The sequence below is a fragment of the Sminthopsis crassicaudata genome, chromosome 1 (assembly GCF_048593235.1).
Source record: "Sminthopsis crassicaudata isolate SCR6 chromosome 1, ASM4859323v1, whole genome shotgun sequence".
Lineage (NCBI taxonomy): Eukaryota > Metazoa > Chordata > Mammalia > Dasyuromorphia > Dasyuridae > Sminthopsis > Sminthopsis crassicaudata.
Genome location: NC_133617.1, coordinates 58,092,135 through 58,117,602, shown reverse-complemented (window position 1 = coordinate 58,117,602; position 25,468 = coordinate 58,092,135). Strand labels below are relative to the sequence as shown.

The 25,468-nt window shown below is 35.1% G+C and overlaps 1 protein-coding gene across 1 annotated transcript; it reads right to left on the bottom strand.

Annotated features, from left to right (window-relative positions):
• Positions 1-1,589: 1,589 nt before the first annotated feature.
• HAUS8 (HAUS augmin like complex subunit 8) lies at positions 1,590-25,428 on the bottom strand. The gene is made up of 11 exons (XM_074305762.1): positions 25,067-25,428; positions 24,377-24,444; positions 20,341-20,396; positions 19,241-19,331; positions 16,939-17,028; positions 16,738-16,838; positions 8,157-8,222; positions 6,125-6,283; positions 5,580-5,721; positions 4,926-5,067; positions 1,590-2,001 (listed from the first exon to the last, which is right to left on the bottom strand). The coding sequence occupies exons 1-11, from the start codon at positions 25,093-25,095 to the stop codon at positions 1,848-1,850; spliced, it is 1,098 nt and encodes a 365-aa protein (XP_074161863.1). The 5' UTR covers positions 25,096-25,428; the 3' UTR covers positions 1,590-1,847.
• Positions 25,429-25,468: the final 40 nt, after the last annotated feature.

Here is a 25,468-nt window from a genome sequence, read left to right as displayed (position 1 = left end):
CTCCAAAAGGGAACATGTTGTAGCATAAAAAATCTTAACTAAAATTCAAGAAACTTCTAGTCCTAGTTTTCTGTCATTTACTACTGTGTGATTCTAGCCAAGTCATTTCTGGTGGGAGGGTTTGAACAGTTCCTGTCTATAAAAAGAATCTGGACCATATAACTTCCTAGGTCCATTTCTAGCTTCAAATTCTATGACTCTAAGAAATGTTTCTTTTAAAACACAAAATTTTTATAATAGCTTTTTATTTTTCAAAAACATGCAAAGATAGTTTTCAACATGTGCCCTTGCAAACTATGTGTTCCAAATTTTTCTCCTCCCTCCTCCCTACCCTAGGCAGTAAGTAACCCAATATAGGTTAAACATGTGCAATTTTTCTAATCACATTTTCACATATATCCTACACAAGAAAAATCAGATCAAAAGGGGAAAAAAACAAGCAAGCAAGCAACAACAAAGGTGGAAAATACTGAGTTGTGATCCATATTCAGTCCCTATAATCCTTTCTCTGGATGCAAAAACTCAAATTTTAAAAAACAAAACCACAGGTTTCTCCCTTCTGATTTAAGATAGGCGTATTGGATAATGCTAAACTATCAAAAAGTGAGTGAAGTTCTCCCTCCAGTGGCACCAATCTGTAAGAACAGTTAAATTAAATTGCCAAAACCTACATTTAATTTACATATGGAGAAGTGATAGCTTAAAGAATACTTGTCTTTTTGTGCAGTAAGAGACATTAAAAGAGCATGTGAGAATTAGAAAGGTACCTAGAGTTATTCAGACTTATGGTGTTTTAATCTAGGATCTTTGAATTTGTTTTTTTCCCCCCCTCAATAGTATTTTATTTTACTTTTCCAATTACATGTAATTTTCAACATTAATTTTTGTAAGATTTTATGTCCCAAATTTTCTACTTCTTCCTTATTTACCTCCCCCTTCCCTAAGACAGCAAAAAAACTGATATAAGGTATACATATACAGTCTTTTAAAATATATTTCTATATTTGTCATAGTGTAAAAGAAAAATCAGACTTAAAAGGGAAAAAACACAAGCAAGAAAAAGCAAACAAACAAAAGGGTAAAAATACTACACTTCCATTGACATTCAATCTCCCTAGCTCTCTCTCCAGATGTGGATAGCATTTTCTATTCCAAGTCTATTGAAATTTTCTTGGATCACTGCATTGCTGAGAAGAGCTAAGCCTATCACAGTTGATCTTGTGGATTTGTTTTTTAAAAAATATTTTATTAAGTTATTTCAACATAATTGGTTTCCTTCATAATCTTATATATTTTGTTTTATCCATTTGAAAACTTAATTCTCCAGACTGACAAAGGATATGGGCCTCAAAAAAGTTAACCGTTAAGAATCTCTACTTCAGTTGAACACCCTCATTTTACAGATGAAAAAGCTGAAGTCCTGAGGTGGTCTGCTCAAGGAAAAAAAGAAAGCTATGGGGATTCCTTTCAATGAAACTAAGAGAAAACTTCAGACTTACCTACAAATTTTAAAATGATTTGGCCTTTTTGTATTATTCAAAATATTCAAAGAAAGACAAAATTAAATGCACCAATTTGAAAACACAAAATTTCATGTCAGGAACTTTTATTTTTGATACCCCAAATCTCTCACATAATAGAAGACAAAAACATTTATTTAATACACATTGATTTAAAGTGCTATGTGTTCTGAATGTCCCAAAAAGACAAAAATGTGCTGTCAACAGGACTCAAGTATTTATGCATAAGGTAGGAAAAAATATAAGAAAACAAATACAGCAAAAATGTGTCAGAGACAACTTATTGTTGATGTGATAAACCTAAATATATAAGTATCCATTGAGCCTTCAGTTGTCTTTTGGAGCATCCTCTGAATGCTGTCGATTAAAATACCACTGGCTTAGATTCTGTGTGCCTTGAGTCTCTTCCCAGACTTCTTGGTTAGTTAAGGCAGCTTCTTTACTAACTTCTGAGGATAAGTTAAGCACGTGGGCAAAGCTCCTGCAAACAAATCAGAAAAAAAATTGGCATTTCCTTTGTCCAATGACATGTGTTGGATGACCACAGCAAAATCAATATTAGCAAAGAAAGGGTATAAATATAAAAGCCTGTTTGGTTAAAGAAACTAGGAACATTTAGCCAAGAGATTTAAAGGGAACATGTTACACTGACCAAAGTGGAAGCGCCGTCATGTGGCTCCAGAGAAAATGACAAGAACCAATTGTTATTTAGTCATTTCTTACTCTCTGTGACCCCATTTGGGATTTTCTTGGCAAAGACAATGGAGTGGTTTGCCATTCTCTTTCCTAGCTCATTTTACAGATGAGGCAACTGAAGTAAAGGGGGTGAAATGACTTGTCCAATATCACATAACTAATAAGTGTCTGAGGCCAGATCTGAACGTTTTCTGATTCCAAGTATCAAGTTCTATCCACTGAGTCACCTAGCTACCCTAAGGACCAATTAAAGAAGCTAAAAGATGGAAGACTTCAAATCAATATAAGGAAGAACTACCTAATACTATGAACTATCCAACAGTAAAACACAGTGTCTCATAAGATAGAGCTTTTTATTAGTAGACATATTCAAAGAGGCCATTTGTAACATGCCCTTCTGGCAGTTACAATTACCAGTCTGTCCTAGGCCCAACAGAGCACCTTTGACCACTGACCTTTGCAGTGTCAACTCTACCTGGCTCGCCTCCTCTGAGGCCTTCAAAGGTCTCTGGCCACGACTCTTAAATCTATAGTTTAATAACAGGTAGCGCACTCAAGAACAGCCACGTGTAATCTTAAAAGCCTTTATTATACCTACTCACATAATGCCCTGTCTTGATGCCCTGACTTGTTGGTTCCCTAATGAAGACCCATGTGTTCACTACCAAACTCCTTACCTCTCTGGGCTATCCATTCGCTTGGCTTGGCTCAGACCAATTGTTGGGGATATCAAATGGAAAAATTCATGCATTTGATATAGGGTTGACTTATTTATATACCATGAGGATCTTTCCAATTCTGAGATTTTATGTTTTGAAGGCTACAATTGCATCCTTATGATGCAATGAAATAGTTTATCTCCCCCCCAATTAAGAGAGCTCAAATATGTATATAAGGCCTTGAACAAGTGATTCCAAAATATGTAATCCATCTTTGCTGAATGTGTATTTTTTCTTTCATTCATTTTCATCTTTTTGTTCTTTTATACCTAAATGCCTGCAACAACCTCACTATTTGTTCTATGATTTTATCAGTAGTAGAACTGACAGGTGACTGACTTAATAAACTCTAATTAAAGTTACACAAAATGATACAGCCACCATCACATATCCAGGGAAGAATCTCAACTCAAGTCTTCTTGTCTCCAAGACTAGTATATACTCTATACCCACTAGAGACCATTTTTCATTTCATGATTAAATGGGTATTTCAGAGAGGAGACAAGAGGCAGAAACAGGGACAAAGAGAGAGGCAGACAAGCAAAAACAGAGAGACAAATAGAAAGACAGACAAAAGATACAAAGACAGACTGAGACTGGGGCTGAAACTAACTTTTATGGCCAGTTCCTGGATTCCCTAGGCTCCTTCAAGTCTCAGTTAAAGTCCCATCTTCTGCAAGAAGCCATTGCCAGCCCTCCTTAATGTCAGTGCCTTCCCTCTGACATTAACTCCAGTTTATCTTGGAGACATTCTGTCTGTACAAGGACATTTTTGCATGTTGTCTTCCTTTTCAGACATAAACTTCTAAAGAGCAAGGTTTTTTGCCTTTCTTTGTGTTCCCAGAGCTTAGTGTACTGCTTATCATAAAGGTTTACTGACTGACTTTTTTAGGGACACCTAGGTAATACAATGGACAGGAAGCTGAGCCAGGAGTCAAGAAGATTCCTCTTCCTGAGTTCAAATCTGGCCTGAGTCTTACTGTATGACCCTGAGCAAATCACTTACCTTTTTTGCCTCAGTGTCCTCAGCTGTAAAATGAGCTGGAGAAAGAAATGCTCCAGGATCTTTATTAGCTAAGAAAACCCCAAATAGGATCATGGAGAATCAGACACAACTGAAGTAACTGCACAAGAACACTGATTAATTTTCTTCCTAAGTAAATTATCATTTGATTCTAATTAACCTTTACCTTACTTTATTTTCATCACAAAAACAGAACCCCAAGGCAAAAAGCCACTTTGAAGAGCTCTTTTTGCACAATGTTAGCAAAACAATTTCAGTGGCACCTTAAAAGAAATTTTCCAGAAGAATTAATTATTTCCTTTAATATCCAAACTACATCTGATGCATTTTATATAGAAATTCTTATTAAGAATACACAAAACATAATTTCAACTTTTCCCATTCAACTTTTTTTAACTTAAGGGACATCATTAGAAACTCTTATAACTTTTTAATAAACATAACTTCAAGTAGTGATTCAGTTGTCTAAGGCTATTTGCTACTCAACCAAATGACTTCAAACTGCTTTTACAATTCTTCTGGGTTTTTTTTTTTTGTTTTTTTTTTTTTAATAATTCTTCTAATTCAAACAACTCACACTTATTAAGAACCTACTATGTGCCAGGCATTTCCATGTTCTGGGGTTAGCAGTCAAAGTGTTGATGATGTTGATAGCTAACATTTATATTTATTTCATTTGATCTGTGTACCTGGCTTCAGAAGACATCTTGAAAATATATTCTACTATGGATTAAGAAACCTGATTATCAAGTCTTTTAAGATTGCAAACAAAGCAACATAGGTTAATAGGTTCAAAATAACTTAACATAAATTCAACGCACTTTTCAACACACTTCAGCAAAAAGCTTTTTTCCCCACTTACTTTGCTAGCAGAGTTGTGGTTCACATTTTAAAGTTGGCAGAAATATGATTTCCGGAAAAATAAAATGCTACAACATTTTTTAAGCAAGTTTATGTAGAAAATACCTTTTGAGTTCTAGATCCTTTTTTCTCACTACTTCTTTAAATTCATCCAACACATCAAATACTTTAGCATGCTGCTCTATGTGGTCAGTTGTAACTTCTGCCAACAAGTTTTGTGTGATAGATAATTGGTGCTGCAAATCATCTATAAAGAAAAAATAACATTTAAAAACTTGTTTTTAGCTAACAGATCCTCAGAATATCTTTAAGTCTTTAAAAAAAAAAGTTTATCAATGAGATAAAGATTCAGTCTTAAAATAAAAATAACAATTTATATCTGTATAACATTTTATAGTATACAAAGTGCTATCCCTAGTGTTATATTATATTGACAGTTCAAATAGGGTAGGGAAGGGACTAAGCATTTATTAAGTACCAATTACATGACAGATACCATGCTACATGTTTTACAAATATTATCTCATTTGATTTTTACAACATCCCTGTGATATAGGTGTCATTATTATCCTCATTTTACAGTTGAGGAAACTGAGGCAGAGGCTATGAGACTTGCGTAGTGTCATATATTATAGTGCCTGAGGCTGGATTTGAACTAGCTCTCCCAGAGTCAAACGGATAGTCAATGTCTCTACCACAGGAAGTTTTTTGCACGGTGAGTCTATAATATACCATGTAGAATGGCTACGACATCCATACCTAAAAACTTGTCCCTATCTCCTTCCATGTGAATGGATTTCACAGGTAATTCATGTCTAGTAGAGTCCAGTGCAGTTGCAAAAGTTTTATAGTCCTTCTTAAAATTCTCAGACATTGCCACAAAGGGAGCAAGCAATTCACTCTGCAAGCAAAAAAGAAAAGGCATTACATATAAACTAAAAACCGTAACTGATAATCTAGTATCTCCTAGTCTGCCACTCTAAAATACCAATCATACCATTATATTTCTATACTTGGAGTAACTTGCTATTACTGGGATATATATCAATGATTAGGAAATTCACTCTAAATAAGTTTTTCTGCACCAAAACAAGGGAGAAGTAATGGGGTTTCATACTACTTCTTACATGTGTACTTTAACTAAACAGAGTAGAAAGCAAAAGTATGCAAACAGATTTTTCTTTTATTATGTTATTATAAATATTGCCACTTGGTGAGAAACCCCACAGTTTCCTGTTAGTTATTTTCACCTACAAATGCATAATCTCTAATAAGCGTTTAACACAAATTAGAGTTAGACTAACCTGAGTAGCAAGTGTGTCCACCATTTCCTGTTCTTTTTGATGAAAAAGAAGTTTGCGTTTTAATTCCTGCACTTTTTTTTGCACTCTGTCCTTTTCTTCGCATAGCATGATGAGATTTTTTTCTGCTTTTTCTTTTGTTACAGCAAAACGTTTATTCATCTGTAAAATTCAAGAGTGTTCCAACAACTTTACCATAACTCTTTACCAAAGCATTCTTTTACAAGGATTCTTTCTATTAAGGCAGAGGCAACAGAGCACTGTGGATAACACATCGCTGGACATGGAGGCAGAAGGCCTAAGTTAAAAATCTATTTCTAACAGTCCATGTCACCTCAGGCAAGGCTGTCAGTACTTTGTATGATACTAATAGACTAGAGATATAAATACAAATAAAAACAAAGATAGTTCTTGCCCTTCCAGGAGCTCACAATCAAATGAGTAATTCATTTATATTCCACAGAATGAATGGTCTGGCCTAAGTCTAAATCTAAATCTATGAGCCAATGAGATCTGAAAAAATGTCCAGTTGTCTAGGACAAGATTCACTGCTTTGCTTGTAGTCACACAGCCAGTACGTGTCAGAAGCAGGGCTGGTGGACCACCTGGCACACCATACTCCCTCAAACACTACTATAAGAGGCAACATGTTCAAAGGGAGTTCAATTATCTCCATCACTTCAACACTCCCTTCCTTTGAACTCATGAAGAGACACCAAGGAATATATTGTGATCCCCTCCAGAATACCAGCTCTTCTTCCAGCCTGACCTCTACAAGCTCAATCAAAAGGTGGAGAATAGACTTCAATTCTCACCACTACTACCACCATAAATGAACTGCCATAGATAAGCAGGTATATAAAAGACTCTTGGGAATACAAGTCTTCTGCATCCAGATTTGGTTTCCAAGTAGTCTCTAGAGCAGTGGTCCTCAAACTTTTAAATAGAGGGCCAGTTCACTGTCCCTCAGACTGTTGGAGGTCCAGACTATAGTAAAAAAAAAAAAAAAAACAAAACAAACAAAAAAAAAAAACTCACAATCTGTCTCTGCCCCTCAGCCCATTTGCCATAACCTGGCGGGCCGCATAAACGTCCTCAGTGGGATGCATCTGGCCCACGGGCCATAGTTTGAGAACCCCTGCCCTATAGTATTAACCACCCCTGAAAAAGGCGCTAGCTACTCCTAGCCCCATTGTTACCACAGAACATGCAAGGCACCCTAAGAAAGACAGGAATTCTTCATGTGCCAGATGAATTAAACCACCACCACCTTTTTTCCTTTGATAAACTGTTTCTTCTTTCACAACATGACTAATATGGAAATATGTTTTACATGCTCATAAACATATAACCTATACGAAATTATTTACCATTTTAGAAAGAGGGGAGAGAAGAAAGGAAAAAAAATTTGGGACTCATAAATTTATAAAAAACAAAATGTTAAAAATTGTATTTATTTGTAATTGGAAAAAAATAAAACATTATTTAGAAAACCCCCACCTCCACTTTGCCTATATTCCCTCAGATAAAGAAACATAGATCTATACCAAGAACCTCACAAATACCACCATTACCCACCTAGAGATTTGCTTCTAATCCAGAACAGACAACCATCAATCAAGAAATCAACTCTGGAGATGACTTGGCTACTACTTCTGTAGGGGATGCAGCCTCTACTTTCCCAATAACCACAATGAAGACCCTGAAAAGATCTCTCTCACCTCAAACATCCCTGATACTGTCAAATGGTTTCAAAGAAGATGTGGGTATGGCTTTCCCAATGGAAATAATATTAAAGAAAATGCATTATTTTCTGATTTGTCACTGTACCATCAGGACCAGGGAACTTTTCCATCTGACTAGCAATTGAAATATATTGTCTTTTCTATTACAATATAAGATCCTAGAGAACAGGGACCATTCTGCTTTTCTATTTTCAGCCCTAGTGTGCAGCAGTGTTTTGCACAGAGTAAGCAATTCATGTTTTTCATTCATTCATTGTTCTATACACATATTTGACTGTCTTTAATTTTACCTTCACTGTCAGAAGAGTTAGAAGTAATGTCTGTGACTCCATCTTTCTGATATCTTCTGGGGAAACCTAAAAAACAAGTTTTAAAAAAACACATTGGGAATGAGTTCTATAGGTAACATTCCCATATATACCATGAAGAATATAGCACCTTCCAAAATCTATAAAGAAATAAGGGTGGAAAGATAGGTGGATGGGGAAGCAAAGGGTGAGGGAAGAAAACAAGAGAGAGATCCCTAGATGGAGGGAGGTTAAGTAATACTAAGCCAACTTACAGAGCAGAATTTAATGAAAGAATAGCAGAGATAGGAAAGACAAGTGTCTATGTAAGGGTATGTGTATGTATGAGTCTGAATATGTATTTATATATCTACATATCTATACATAAACATTTCTTAGTTCTTGATTACTTGGGGGTGGGCGAGCTTAAAAGGGGAAAAAAAGAATAAAATAAATATGGTATGCAGCAGAGAACAAAAGAACAATTTGGACACTCATGAATATAATTTCTTCTACCAATATTTTTCTTTTCTTTTTTTACTTTCTTAAATTGGTATTTCTTGTTATATTTTGAATCTTCCCTGATGTTCTAATGAGCATATAATATTCTCTTTTGTTTTGTTTTTGTTTTGTATTGCTTTTCAGTTTTTCTTTTTGCTTATTCTGTTTCTTCAAATAAATTTGGAGAAAAAATTCCATAATATATTTGATTCCACATTAGTTTATACATATCGGTATCCTCCTAGGACTGGAAATTCCTATTGAACATTCAAAATTATATTTATAGGATTGTAAACTTTCCTTATCTCCTTTAAGGTTCTGGGCCTCATCTACAAAATAAAAAAAGTGGCCCAGATGATTTCTCAAGTCCCTTCTGGTTCTAAATCCTATAGTCTTCCCTCCTTGCCCTTTGTGTTTTCTCTGGATCTTTGTTTCAGTTCCTGCTGAAAAAAACATTTGGACTTGATACATGCTGGGTACTCTTTGGGTCTAAAAACTTCTAGTTTGCTCAAAGTCCCTGGAATAAAGAGGCAAGAAATTCATCTTAGGAGACTGTTACTGCAGCAATTGGAAAAGTAGGAAAATAAATTTAAAAGGATTGTGAAAAATGAACTTGGCAAAGGCTGGAGTTATGGGAGCAATATCTTCTTTGCACTTTATTTTTATCCTGTATGAAAGGTCTATATGCTTTAAACAGTGGTGAGCAAATATGGCCCTCAGCCTGTTTTTGTACATAAGCTATCAATGATCTTTATGATTTTAAACACACAAAAATGGAATTCTGAAATGTAAAAGCCAGGTGGCAGTCAGATTTGGTCCATAGGCCATATTTTGCTGATCCCTGCTATCAAGTAGGTAATTGATCATCTAACTACAGTAACCAAATTCTATTAAACATTAAAAGACTAGATGGAAGACAGTCCCCAAGAGATAAGTGGTCCTTTGACATACATATAGAATTCCCAAAAGATTGTAAATTATTAACCATATGAATGTTATTTCAAATAACTTTTAAGAGAATTGCAAATCAAAACAACCTTCACATCTAGCAAACTGGAAATGATGACAAAAATTAGGAACAGTCAATGTTGGAGAGGTTATGAAAAGACAGGTACACTAATGCACTGTTGGCAGAAATGTGAATTGATATAACCAATCTGGAAAGCAATTTGGAATTATGCAGAGAGTACATAATCTGGCCCAGAAACTCTATGGGTAGGTATATTCCCCAAGGAAGTTAGTGACAAAAATAAAAGTCCTATATACACCAAAATATTTATAAGCAACATTTTTTGTAGTAGTAAAAATTGTAAAGAAAGCAGATATTCACTAACTGGAAAATGGCTAAATAAACTGTGATACTTGAATGTAATGAAAAATCCTATGCTATTAGAAATGAGAAACATGAAAAGGCTTATATAAATTGATGCAAGTGAAACAGACACAGGAAAAGAGTATCATGACTAAACATAAAAAGAATGAACTGAGGCACAAAGGTTTCAGCACAATCAATTTATTAATAAAGCACAAATTTACCAGTAAATTGGATCTCAGCTTTCTTAGTAAAGCTAAGACTCCAAATCAGGGGGATGATTTTGGAGAATTTTATATAGAACGAGCAGGGTAGCTGAATATGTCTAAGGACAATATGATTGGTTATAAAAATGAGGCAAGAAGAACAATGATTCCTTCCCTTCCTTCCCTCCTATGACTAAGAAGTGTTCATTGTTTGAGTCCACCTGCAAAATAGTGGCCGAGGCTTCCCTGGTAGCAAAGCAGACACCCTTGAAGAGTAGCTTAGTAATATAAAGATATTAGGCCCAAGTCTGTTAAAGCAAGCCACATCCCCCAAGAATAACAGAATTCTTTAAGCCAAGAATAGAAGAATGATTAGCAAAGAGAATAGAATTTCTTAACTCATTACAGGTTAAGTGAATTTCTACACCAAGTTCAGAAACTATGACTTAGGCAGTTACAGGACAAAACCAATTAACTGTAAAAAGGATCAATAAAAATGATACAGAAACAATCTCAATTATTTCAGTACAAATGAAATGGAATGTTGTAAAATTATAAAGTTTTAAAGAGATATAATATATGCTCCTTTGCAGAGATAGGAGAAGTTCACAAGGGTAGAACATTACATATAACAGACTCTTTTGAGGGAATAAGCGGTTTTCCTGAACTTGTTTTTCCTTTTCAAAAACTTATTTGTTATAAGGGAAGGCTCTATGGGAGGAAGTAGAAGGTCCCAGGGGAGAAATATAAGTGATGTAAAAACATCATGTCGATAAGTCTATTTTAAAAAAAAGCTTATTGCAAGGAATTGCACTAGGGGTTTGGGAAACAAAAATAAAAAGGAAAAACTGTCTACCCTCTTTTACTAGTACAGTTCTTAATCGATATTAGAAAGGGAATTTTTAATTCCACATGGAATAACAATGTTCTCTACCAAAATAAAAATGCCACATGATGAACAATGAAGTACACAGTGGGTGAGAAGCCTGAAACACATCAACAAGGAGGAATTCAGAAGTCATCCAAGAACTATAGGATAGAAGATGGGCTAGTCAAGATGCAAGAAAAAAGAAATTAATGGGGAGCCAGAGAGCTCTCCTGAGACCCTTTACTATTTCTAGAAAAAGGCTTCTAACATACTGGATAACCTTCCTTGAAGAACTTATAGGACAAGAACAACAGGTACACAGAATAGGCAGGCATAGCGGCACTGCAGTCTATATTGTAGATCAACGAGATCATAGATCTGTCTTGTAAATGACAGTTTAAGCAGGGTATTTGAGTGCTATAAAATACTGGTGACTTTATGAAAAATTCTAGAAGATGGTACTTCAGAGAACAAGAATTAAACACCCACAAAGAATAAGTTAATATAGCACTAGACTTAGTAGTGTGGCCCTTTTGTTCCATGACTGTTAAGAAGGTCTTCCTCTAGGCATTGAGGAGTAAAGAGTTGGGCAAGTCACTATATCATCTTGAATTGGTATCTGTCAATAGGTAGAGAACAGAACTTCTCTGGTGAAAGAAGGTAGGCCAGGGAAAGGATGCAGAAATGAGGACAGCAATGCTACAAGCCTCAGGCAGAAGATTAGAATACCTGTATTAATACATCATGACATTTAAAAACTAAGAATCTGGGATTTTAGAATTGAGTGGTGAGTAGGAATGCCTCTGATGGCAAGTATTTATTACATTGAAGAGAAGACAAGTGCAAAAATGGAGAGAGAGCTAGACTTGGAATCAAAAAGACTTGCCCTCTATAGGATTTAAATTCTATCTATGAAGTAGGGGGAAGGGAGGGACAAAAGTTTGGAACACAAGATTTTGCAGGGATGAAAGTTGGGGGCAGTCTCTGCATGTGTTTTGAAAATGGAAAGCTATTGTTTAATTTTTTTTTAAATGTAATTCTATCTATGAAACAAGCTGAGTGACCTTTAACAAGTCAATTTACTTCTCAGAGCTAGCTTCAGTCTTCTTATCTGTAAAGAGGGTAAATTATAATAGCATCTACTTCATAAGTTTGTAATGATTAATGAGAAAAGGCATGTAAAGTGTTTTGTAAACCTTAAAACAATACGTAACTATAAGTTATTAATATATCTTCTCATTTAATTTTCACTCCACTTCTGTGTGAAGATCAAAATATAGGTATTATTATCCTCATTTTTAAAGATAGGGAAACTGAATCTCAAAAAAAAAAAAAAAAAAAAAAAGTTAAATAAAGGACACTTAGTAAGTGGTACAGGTAGAATTTGAATCCAGGTCTCTCCTGATTACAAGTCCAGAATTCTTTCCACTCTATCATGCTGCCTCTGTATACTAATTAATTCTGGGATTCTCATAAAAAATATGTCAGAATAGTTCCATGTCAAAAGCACTCTATTAACCCTGAAAGAACGCAAGATTCCATTGCAGCCCACTAGTAACTAACACACTTTGAAGGATTATGAAAATCTCCAAGCTATCCTGTAACAACAATTCAGTACAAAATAGTGAAACATGTTGAATGAATTCCTATACATTGTCTGACTCCTGGAAGCATGATTCATTGAGAAGGAATGACAGCTATTACCCCACAGATTAAGAAAAAGACCTATAATCTGGAGCCCAGAGTCATTGATGATAAATCACAGGCATGAAGTAATTATAGATATGTAGATTTTACTTCTTAAATGTGTTACATACTTCCTGCACATAATTCCTACATAATCCCTGATACAACACTTGTTGGTTCAGAAAAAGTAGATGTTTTCTTTTACCATTCAGCTGATAAAATTGGTAGATATCCCTCCATTTCATTTAGATTATCAAATTTATTGGCATATACTTGGCAAAATAACTCCTAATTATTGCTCTAATTTCCTCTTTATTAGTGCAAAGTTCTCTTTTCATTTTTGGGACTAAAAATTTTATTTTCTTCTTTCCTTTTTTTAATCAAATTAACTAAAGGTTTATCTATTTTGTTGGCTTTTTCATAAAACCTACTCTTAGTTTTATTTTCAATTTTATTAATCTCCCCTTTTATTTTCAAAAATTCAAATTTGGTATTTAATTGAGGGTTTTTAATTTGTTCTTTTTCTAGCTTTTTTAATTGTAAGACCAATTCATTGATCTTTTCTTCTCTATTTTATGCAAGTAAGCCTTTAGAGATATAAAATTTCCCCTTATAACCACTTTGGCTGCATCCCACAAATTTTGGTTATGTTGTCTCATTATTATCATTCTCTTGGATGAAATTATTGATTTTATCTATTATTTGTTGTTTCACCATTCATTCTTTAGGATTAGATTATTTAATTTCCAATTAACTTTTGGTTTATTTTCTCCTGCCTTATATTGCATGTGATTTTTATTGCATCACGATCTGAAAAAAAAAATGCATTTACTATTTCTACCTTTTTGCATTTGATTTTGAGGTTTTTATGCCCTGATATGTGGTCAATTTTTGTATAATTTCCATTAACCGCTGAGAAAAAAACTCCTTTGTCTCCATTCAATTTTCTCCAAAGATCTATCATACCTAACTTTCCTAACATTTTGTTTACCTCCTTAACTTAGTTATTTATTTAGTTATATTAGTTAGTTATTATGGTTCAATTTATCTAGTTCTGAGAGAGCAAGGTTGAGATCCCCCACTAGTATAGTTTTGCTGTCTATTTCTTCTTGCATCTCTCTTAACTTTTTCCCTAGGAATTTGGATGCTATATCACTTGGTGCATATAGATTTAATATTGATATTGCTTCATTATCTATAGTACTCTTTCATAAAATATAGTTTCCTTCCTTATCTATTTTAATTAGATCTATTTTTGCTTTTACTTGATCTAAGATCAGCATTGCTACTCCTGTGAATTCATCCATGAGTTCAAAACACATAGCTCCCTCAGTATGAAAATCTCAAGGAATTTCTCCTTAAGATATTCACCCCTGCTTTTTTTTTTTTAAACTTTACTTGAAGCATAATAGATTCTGCTCCAGCTCTTTACCTTCACTATGCATGTATCACTATGCTTTAAGTGTGTTTCTTGTAAATAACATATGGTAGGATTCTAACTTTTAATCTAGTCTGCTATCTGCTTTCATTTTATGGGAGAGTTCATCCCATTCACAGTTAAAATAACTAATTCTGTATTTCCTGCCATCTTACTTACCCTTAAGTTATGCTTTTCTCTTTCCTTTTCCCCTTCCTCCCTCCCTCGTATTTTGCTTTGGATAACCCAGCTGACAAAATTGGAGTCAGCTAAGTTTGTTTCAGGCCATTTATGTCTCCTCATTCCTGTCTACAAACTGTTGTTGCTGATACTCAGAAATAGTGAAAAAGAAAAAAATTAGGCAGACACTGACTATTTAAGTTTCCCTGGATTTTGTAATTAAAGCATTGGCTCATAAAAGCTCGAATCGTTATTTTTATTTCTGACCAAAATAAAAACTACTGGACTTGGCTTTGGCCTTCAGATTTTTTAGATACAGTGAATATCTTCCACTTTGACAAAGGTAGCAATGATGCTGGCATATCCAAAGACATATTTAGTAAAGGGCAAATTCTGCAAAGTCCAGCAAAGCTAGGAAAGCTCAAGTAGAGCCCTGGTGAGGAACAGTTCATCTATCATAAGCAGGTTTAGAGAAGACTTTTTCCAGAAGACTAAGTCGCTAGATTATGAAATTTTTTTGGATACCAGCAATACACAAAACAAACTAAAGTATGAAGGGTTTATGGCCTGCATTTATAGATATCCCATGGATGAAATCATGAATCCTTAAAGAAGTATATAAGGACATAAGAATTCATTAAATTTGTATATTACATAGGTCTAGGCACAAGTTTCTTAAAAGTTATCCTATAGGAATATGGACATTTAAAGGACAATTTGTTAACTTCTTTTGTTTTTCTGCTTAAGCTTGATTGATTTGAATTTTTCTTGCACAAATACTTGAACACTTGGAAATAAATAGGACTGTATTAATTCTAATTGGAACTACCCTCTTTTAAAATTCCCAGTTCTTTCATTTTAGTGTTCCTTCCACTAGACCAAGCAGCAGTTTTCAGTGGGAAAAACCCTAGAGGACTTATGAGCTATGACCTAGGACACTGGATCTCTCAGCCAAGTTAGCTTCTTCAATTATAAAGGAGATGCCACTGAAGCTGCCACTGTTCAGGATTACTAAAAGGACCAAACATGTAAAGTCTTTGTAAGCCTTAGGTACAACATAAATAATCTGTATCATTATTACTTAAAGGTAAAATGAAAAATCTATTTTTGATCCCTATAAAAGCCCCACTGATCCTTCTGTCCTTGTGTCCTGTTTCTCCTTTCCCATCATTAGATATCTTCCCTTTCTGATTCATACACCACTATGTCAATCAGCTGAGTACAGTGAGTGTATCTAACAACTGTTTATGTTCTGGCTAGAAACTCTGAGAGTCTTCCCTTGTAGAATGATTCTGTTTTGAAGGTAAACTAGGCCATCTTTTGCCTTCCTTCTTATCTAGTCTTTAATTACTGAATGTGTGTTGCCTCAGACAAATTGGGACCTACGAGAGATTATGGCTTGAAAAGACCATTGTCAGTTATCCTGGCTTATGTCTTGTCACCAGCCTCCAAAAGCTCTGGAGGAGAGAATGAGGCTGATGATTCTGCACAGCTCTGCCTCACTTAAATCCAATTCACTTGCAAGCCAAGACATCCTTCTCCTTACAACACTGGTCCTCTTCAAGATTGAAGTTCAAACAACATTCATCTAATACTCAAACAAGTCTGTTGCTTCACTGGTAAGGATCTGAAATGGCCCCACTCTAGTGCCAAAGAGTGAACCCTCTTTAGAGACCTTAGCACCTATTGAGCTCTTCCCTTACCAAAACTCAGCTGGCAGATATTATATAGTAGATCTCTCTGCCATGAACCAAATCTATAACCTCAGACCCTAGCATAGTGCTCAACAAAAGAGTTTCCACTGCAATAGAGGGTCCACTTAATTGGCCGAAGGGATTCACCTGGTTCTCTGAATGTCTGAGGGGCAACAACATCAGAAGCTTGTCCATTGTCCTAGTCTAATATCTTTGTTCCAAAGCACAAATTCTGATTCCTTCTGTGCTACAATAAAACTGCACCAGCCATTGTGCTCTCTTCAGAGTACTTCATGTTTTGTAGTCACACAGCTCATTGCGATAATACTGTATTTTGAATTCTGTCCTATGTCTTCCCAATTCTTTGAGAATATGAATAATTTTCTTATATTATTCAGTACCCAGCATAGTCCTAATCACTCATTGATCCTTAAATATTTATTAAATTAATGATAAAGACACTTTCTCTCCTCATAGGATGATAACAGGGGTTTGAAAACTTTTTTTGTGTCTTGTATAATTTTTAGCAATCTGGTGAAATCTATACATCTTTCTCATAATAAAGTTTTTTAAATAATTGAAGAAAATGTTATTTTTAAGGAAATACTAAAGTTCAATGAAAGAGTATTGAAAATAAAGATCTTTTCCCCATTCAAATTCATGAACCCAAGATAAAGACCGCCTCCTTTAGAATATTTTTTTCCCCTTCAAAACACTTACTATGTTGCGGTTTTTTGATGGTTGTGGTTTTTTGGTGTTGGAAATTTGTCCTGTATTAGCTTTATTGGCTAATTGTGGAGTCCTTCTCTTGATACTTTTATCTAAATCAAACAAAGAATAAATAGTATTTTAACATGATTCTACAAAATATAGAGCATTCCAAATGAAAACACTAAAGTAGTTCTGAAGCAAATTATGTACCATTAATAGCAGAAAGATCCAGATCAGGAGGCGCAGTTCTGTGTCCATCTAACAGAGTTGATTGCAAATCATTCTTTTCAATTTGATTATCTAATAATCAAGCAGAAATACCTGAAAGTTAGCTCATGAAATGTCAATGAGGAAAAATTTAATTTAGGAATGGATGTCTCATTAATGTAACTTTATTCAAAACAAACACGCAAAATTCCTCACAAAAACAAAACCTGTTTTTCCTACATTTTTCAATTTAGGAAATACCTATTTGGTCTAGTTAAATTCTCAGCAATAGTCTTAGATTTTCAATTAGAACAGAAATGTTTCTGAAAAACTGCAACTAAAAGGATGAAAATCCTATCCTATTATGAATCCTTTATATTATTTAATCTAAGGGAAGTTCTCTAATATTTGGGAATTTCTAATATCTCCTTATAGTTTCACAAGCAAACAATTTTTTCACCCTCATTCTATTTTCATCCTTTACTGTATTTAGTGCCTGCCTTCTTCCCATTTAGGCAAAATATTCTCTGGAAGTTGCCACTTATCAATCTGATTTTCACTTACTCAACTTCAGATAAGACCAGCCCTAAAGAGGTAACATACCCAACATCACAAAGGACACCCAGCTCTTTTCATTATCTCATTACTCCTGACACTGTTCATTACCAAGCACTAGCATATCCAATACAGTATTTTGAAGGACCGTACTTCAAAGTACTTTGAAGGAGTTAAAAAAAAAAAAGAAAAACAATCAATTCTGCTCTTGGTGAATTTACATACACAAACACATGTGCGTGCATGCGTGTATTATATTGTATTGAATCAGCTCTGTACCTAAATGTTAAGAAGAATAACCATAGTAGGATGATCAGAAAAAGCTTCCTAGAGGACCATTCCTTTCAATTTTTGCGGAGATTAGAATAAAATATTCATAAAGTACAAAAAAATACAACCTGTCTATACTATAAATGAAAACTAGACAACCATAATAATCATTAATCTTTTAAGAATTTTACTTGTTCTGAAAGAATGTAGAAGAACTTTGGGAATTATGTTTTTTAAGAAAACTATATAAGATTAAATGAATTATAACTTCTGCTCTTGAGATATTTCAATACAACAAAAATTATTAAAGGTCCCTTTAATAATGCAATTTAAAAATGCAAATGCATCAAAAATCATCCCACTGATTTTAGAACTAAAATTTAATTTTGGGATTTAAATTTGGGATCATACTTTTTAAAAACTGCCAAAATATATGAAGGTGCAACTAAAGTTTTTTGGTTTAGAAACCAGAAGTCACAAATAAAGTTTTGTCATTTTAATTCCTCTTATACTTCACCAGGGTATTAAATACCTTGAAGGACAGATGAAAGATATATACCTGGCAGGAGAGAACTAAGCCTTATGAAGCTAAGCCTTGTTTTAATTGACAGTTAATTGTTCTACATGCTGAGGGGCAACATGAACAAATAAGATGTCACTATCCTTAAAGAATTTGGTAATTGCTTAAAAGTAGAGATATCAACCTAATGGCTTAAAAGAAAATAGTAAGGTGACTTCCCTGAATTAATCCTGAATATTACCCTGCTATACAAACTTTCAATGAAGAGGCAAAGGACCTGAGAGGTAATGTGTAGCAGTAAACTGCAAAGTCTGAAAAATTGAAGACACCCATAGTTCCTACCCTTTAAGAATTTACAATAATAGTTGGAAAGAAAACTAGAATTCATAGAGAACAAAATGTGGTACTAAGTGTTTTAAGAATTTAAAGAGACGGGGCAGTTAGTTGGCACAGTGAATAGAGTACCAGCCCTGAAGTCAGAAGGACCTGAGTTCAAATCTGGTCTCAGACACTTCCTAGCTGTGTGACCTTGGATAAGTCACTTAACCTCAACTGTCTCAGAAAAAAAAAGAAAGAAAGAAAGAAAGAATTTAAAGAGACATGTTTATGGTGTGAGTTAAGGTAGTTGCAAAAAAATAAAAGAAAAAAGTTTGATATAAGAAGTGAGCCTTAAAACTTGTCAAGATGGCTAGAATTCAACTTGGCAGAGGACAGGAAAGAGGGTATTTAGAGGTAAGGAAACGGAGAAAAACAGAATTAGTTATGGCTTGGAAGTGGGCAGATACCTTGCATAAGGGAGATATGAGAAGAAACAAGGATATGTTTAGGGGTTGTGTGAAAAAGAGAGGTCACAAAGGCAGAAGAGCTTAGACCTGACTTATTTAGAGCTTAAATATGAATTTAGTAAAGTTAATTGGAACTACTGGGTGACTTAAAATTTTCCACAAAGTTGTAAACTACCTTTGCAAACCTTCTGGGACACATTAGATTTTTTTCCACTTTCAGTCTGTTTCCCACTGGAATTGTTGACTGAAGTATCTGATGCAAGTGCCTGTCAGTAAGAAAAAAATTTAAAAAAGATTTAAAAGCTGCTAAGGTATATCCATAAAGTACAGAAATATATTACAAATAAGCCAATTATCTTTTTCTCTTCTTACTGAATCAAAGTTTCCTTTGTCATTTATTCATTTACTGATTACCTAGTATACTAGGAAAAGCATTCTAAAATTTAATCTTGATACATTGAATCCTCAACAGTAACCAGTCACATGTGGACCTTCTCGAGCTTCATGTGAAACCCTAAAAGAAAGATGATGTAAAAACTGCTATTACAAATTAAATTAATCTAACCAAAATATCATGTTCTTTGAACAGTCTAAAATAATGTAAATATTTTTACAGCAACAAAGTCTTTTCAAAAATGTTAACTGTTACACTTGACTGATATCCCTAATAATCTGACTTGTTCCCTTGGCCATTCCCATGTCAATACTTCACTTAATTTCAATGTTCTGTTTTCAAAAATAAAAGGATAATTAAGAACATCTTCACACAAAGGTTTTATTCCAAAATTTCCTAAGTAGAATCTTATTCTATCAATAGAGGGTGGACCTACCTATATCATTATGACATCAGTTAGGAAGTAACTAAGAGAATAAAAATAAGATGTCTCTTTTAAGAAGCTATAAAAAAGTCAATCACAACAATGGTAATTAAAAACATTTAAATATAAATAATGAAATTTGGCAACAAAATATAAGATTCTCTTATTTAGAACAGAACCTCAAAGTTAGTCCAAATTCCTACTCAATAAATAAATGTATTCTCTGATTCTGTTTAAATACTTCAAATGATGGGGAGCATACTATACTCAGAAAGCAATTTAGTTCATTCTCAAATAGCTGTTATGAAGTTTTCTTTCATCAAAAACTGCCTTCCTTTAAATTACCTTTTAGAGAATTTGAAATTCACATTAATTAGAATGCATTCCATAGAATTTGCTACAAAGATATCTATAGTGACTTTTTGAACAACAATTAGAGAAATAAATAATATTATACCTTAACAACTTTTTTCTTTTCACATTGCAAATATCGAGACTCTACTATTCTTCCAGCTGTGGAGACAAAAGAACACTGTTTCTCAAAATACTTCCACTTACAGTACTTCATTCTAGAAGATAAATTTTTACTTCTAGAAAAAAACATGTCATAACAAAGCAGCAAAACTTCAATTTGCCCCTCCCTCCCTCCTCCAACTCCAAGATACTCTACAACCTTTTGAAACACTCGGCTATTCTGCTAGAAAATAATAGTTTCTTTCTGTTCATATCAGAAACTTACTTTATCATCATCAAAAATTTACAAAGAGGTAATGTGTGTGGCAGCATGGATACAATGCTGAATCTAGAGCCTGGAGAACTCAGTTTCAAAAATCACTTACTAGTTGCATGATGTAGATGTCATTTAAATCTGAATGCCATTTAAATTTCTCATAACCTCAGTGTCCTCGCCTATAAAGCAGGAATAAAATTACTTATTTGCATTAAGTTGTTGTGAGGAAAAATCTTCTGCAGCCTTAAAAGATTATACAAATGTGATTTGTTAATCACTTTTTGAGTAAATGAAACTTGAGGCCACCCACATGTTTTTATTCCTGTAGCCAATAGAAGACAAGGGCTTCAAAAGAGAAAGATACATTTGGGAAGTAAACTGCTTTCTTAAGAAGACAGTAACTAAAATGTGATCCATCAATTGAGGAATGGCTGAACAAGCTGTTGTATACAATTGTGATGGAATACTATTGTGCTACAAGAAATGATAAGTAGAATGCTCTCAGAAAAACCTGAAAAGATTTATATGAACTGATATACAGAGAAATGATGAGTAGCAGAACAATGTGTATAGAAACAATAATATTGTATGATGATCCACTATGAAAAAACTTAGCTATCCTCAGTAATACAATTCAAGACAACTCTAAAGGACTTATGATGAAAAATGCTATCCATCTCCAAAGAAAGAATTGATGCAGTCTAAATGAAAACTGAAGCATACTTTTTTTTTACTTAAATTTTCTTGATTATTTTAATCAGTATTTTCTTTGACAATATGGTTCACATGGAAATTGTTTTTCATGACTGAACATGTATAACTTATGTCATACTGCTTGTCTTCTCAATGAGAGGGAAGAGAACAGAAGGAAGAGAATTCAGAACTCAAAATTTTGAAAAAGAATGTCAAAATTGTTTTTTACATCTAATTGGGCAAAAAAAAAAAATAAGTGCTTCCCTTTAAAAAAAAAAAAAGATATCTGAGAAAGAGATTTGAACTTCTGGAGCACAGAATAAAAAATAGAAATGATAGGTTTCTGGACAAGGATGGATTGCAACTAACAAAGACTGGTAACAATACATTTTCCTAGACTTTACAAAACTAACATAAAGGGAATAAAACTAAAAAAAATGAAAGATAAAAGAAAAAAGTATCTATTTTCCAAGCTGGATACTATCGAGTTTCTAAAATATAGGAATAGCGAGCAAACCAAGTATACAGTGAAATTCAGAAGTGGGAAAAAAAAAATCCAAGAAAAGAACAAATAATAAAACCCATGACTTCAGATGGCTATTTACAAATGCATAAAACATGGGTAAGAAACAGCATCAACTAAAGATGCTAATGCAAGGAGACAAATTTGATCCCTAAAGAATTAGTAGGATGAAATCCATGACTGTAGTATTGATCTGAGTCTTATTCAAATAGGCAAAGGGTTGATTAAAAAGGAAAGGTAATAAAGTAACAGCTATCTACTCTTGATGACTTCAAGTTATTAATACTCCATGAATTAGTAATTCAAAGTACTGGCAAAAAAAAGATTACTAAGTTTCTAATGGACCTATGAAAAATCGTGAATGTCTATAAACTACAAGTCAGTGAGCTTGATTTCAAAACCTGACAAAATTCTAGGATGTACTATTGAAGGGATGAGTAGTGACCACCTAGAAAAAGTAGTTTTCACAATGCCCCCATGTTCTATTAGGGACATGTTATGCTCAGCCAGCCACGTTTCCTTTATTGACAGTTACCTGATACTAAATCAGGGGATGCTACACAGATTTCAACAAAGCATTTGACAAAATCTCATATGCTACTAAATGATGCTAGTTAGGTAGATTCAAAACTGGTTAACAATCAGACTCAAAGAGTAGTCATTAATAGCTCAACATCAAGTTAGAAAGAGGTCTCTAGATTAGAGTGTCTTAGCTATGCTTAGTCCTGAACTATTTTAATATTTTCTACAATAATCTGGATACAACAAAAGATATATGATTATCAAAAATGCATGACAAATGTGAAAGGCATAGTTAATATACTAAATGAGAGGACTGACAGGTATGGAGGAATGGCTAGTGCAAAAGCAAAGAGACAAGAAATGGGGCATCTTATGTATGCAACAGTGCATAGGTGAGTGTAGCTGGATTAAACACAAAAAATAGTCAGGTTTAAGAAGACTGGAAAATTAGGAAGGGTGCCCTAAATGCCAGAGGACTTCATATATGATCCATGGAATAATGGGGAGCTACTCGAGCTTGGGAAGGTTGACATGATCAGACCTACATTAAAAAAAAAAAAATCATCTTGATAGCAAAGTGGAGGATGAATTGGGAGAGGTCTAAAGACCAGTTAGAATGCTAATGCAATAGGTTAGTGAAGAGTTGACTGCCTTAGCTAGTGTAGTGGCTGTGTCAAAGGAAAGAAAAGGATACACACAAGTGACGTGGTAAAAGCAGAAATTATAAGATTTCTTAAAAGTCTAGATATACGGAGAAAAGCTAAGAAATGAAGGATGACATTAAACTTGTAGGTTCGGCAAGAGCAGTAGTTTGGGGAAAGAAAAGGTTTAGGGGAAAAAGAGGATGAATTCTGTTTTGGACGTGAAGCATGCATTTCAAAGGAGTCTGAGAGGCAGCGGATAATTTATCACTGAAACTCAGGAGAAAGACCAGGGGAAGCATCCGGGAATTATCTGCTTAGAGAGAAATGAACTAACAGTTAAGGAGAATACCAAATAAGACAATGTAGAGCTAAGGTATAAAACTGAGGTTCTATGAGCTTATTTTTAAAATATTTTGATAGCTATATTTTAATTGTAATTAATTTAATCTTTTGTAATCCTAAATATTTTATTTTGTAATCCTATATATTTTATATATTTATAAATATTATATATTTATAGTTATTTTATGCATTAAAAAACATTATACATAAAGGGACCCGTAGTGTCACTAGACTGTGAAAAGGTCCACGACACAAGTTATGAACTTCTACTATAAAAGGAAAAGAGAAAACAGCACAAGGCAGAACCTAGGAGGACACGAGTTTATGGGTGGGACACGAAGAGACAGCAAAACAGCCTGGGGGGAGGGAGGGGAAGTCGGACAAAATCAACAAGATTTCAGCATCACAATCATATCATAGAAGGAACAGGCCAAAAAAAGAAGGAAAAAAAAAAGTGAGATGTTTACCTTATGGAAAAGAATAGAGACAGGACAGTTATAACAAGTATCAGAAGACTTGCCTTGGGGAAGGGAAGTTAGTTGTGCCGTTTGGGCCCAGAAAGCAGAACAGGTGAAAAGGGTGACCCTGACAAGTAATAAACTACTCCTTACAGGAGGTCTCCGAGCAAAGTGCTGAACGCCCTTCTTATCGTCATTGCAGAAGGGATTCCTCAAGAGTTAAGAATGGGGCTAAAGATTTCAGAGCCTGGGACTCTTTAAAAACTTATTATGTGAATCTTTTAAGATTCCGCATTGTCCGCATAAATGAGGTTATCATTTGGAAGGGGTCTTCCAACACAGACTCCAATAATAGTTCACAATTGCATGGAGTTCTGAAGTCATGAGATCAGGAGGCTAAAGATGCAAAGGCTTTCATAAATCATCTGATTCCATTAAATACAGATTAGGAAACTGAGGCTCAGAGGGATTAAATGACTTGCTCAAAATGTCACTTTTCCGGCCTAGATGCTCAAGTTCTACAAGATTCCAAAGGAGCGGGAGGGAGAATTCCACGCGCAGTTCCACCCTCTCCGGCTCACCTGGCACTCTTCTCCCTTTACCCTTGGGGTTCACAGGGGCACTGGGTCCGGCTTCGCTGAAGGACCTCCTGAAACAGCACAAAAAGAACCCTGGCTAGAGAGAAGGCCTTCAAATGTGACCTTAGAGACTTAGCACTGTGCGACCTGGGTGCCTCTCTGACCCTCTGTTTCTTCCTCTGTAAAATAAGGATAATAATAAGAGCACTCACTCCCAGAAATGTGAAGTTAAAATAATATTAGGAAAGCGCTTCCAAACTTTAAAGTGCTACATTAATAAAAACTATCACAGTTCTTGGCGTACGTCGGCTGGGATCCGTACCAGATCTTCTTCAGTTCTTTCAACCCAGCATTCCGTCAATTAAGTTAGGTTGCCTCTCCCTTTACCGAAGTGTAAACTGAGGCCCGGAGAAAAGTAGGGCGGTGACTAGGGCAGCGACCCATGGCCTGCCCCAACCAGCACCGGGGGGAAACGGGTTCCGAGTGCTCAAGGGGCCAGAGTTGGGGTCCGGAGGACGTGGGGTTCGGGGGTTTCCGAGAACCCTGAGGGAGGCCCTCCCTAACCGTAACCTTACACGCTTTCACCCTTGGCCTTCGGAAACAGTGGCCCCCACAGCGCGGGCGCCGTCTCTTCCTTCTCCTAGGTCAGTCAGTCATTTCGTCAGTCAGTCCGTCAGTCAATCATCCACTCACCCCGAAGGCCTGAAACGGGATTCCGCCATTTTCCCGCGTCTCCGTTGAATTGACGGGGAGCTAAGTGGAGCCGGGAAGCGCCTCAGCCCCGCCCCGAAGTGTGGGCGAGACCATTCCCAGAAGGGTGAGAGCAGGAATTTTCCCAGAGTACGAGGCTGACTCTTTTGCGGAGATACCAGAATTATAGAACTAAATGTATATATCCGTTCAAATATTCTTAATGGGTCCAGAATAGAGACTCAGTTGGTCCTGGAAAGGCTCATTTTCCCCTTTGAGATTGTTGTCCCCCTACTTTCACACTTGGTCTCGTCCTTAGATGGGGCGCGGCGTCCCGGACCGCCAGGCCCCGCCCGCAGGGGCACTTCCTTCCCTTTCCTCGCCTCCGGCGCCCTCCCTCCTCCT

Bases quoted from the DNA above. Each gene is read 5' to 3' on its own strand.
- HAUS8 (XM_074305762.1), bottom strand. From the start codon at position 25,095: ATGGCGGAATCCCGTTTCAGGCCTTCGGG. The intron at 24,445-25,066 runs GTGAGTGGATGA...GTGCTGTTTCAG, and splicing joins TCCCGTTTCAGGCCTTCGGG to GAGGTCCTTCAGCGAAGCCG. The intron at 8,223-16,737 runs GTAAGTGTTTTG...CTTGTTTTTTAG, and splicing joins CATCAAAAAACCGCAACATA to GTTTCCCCAGAAGATATCAG.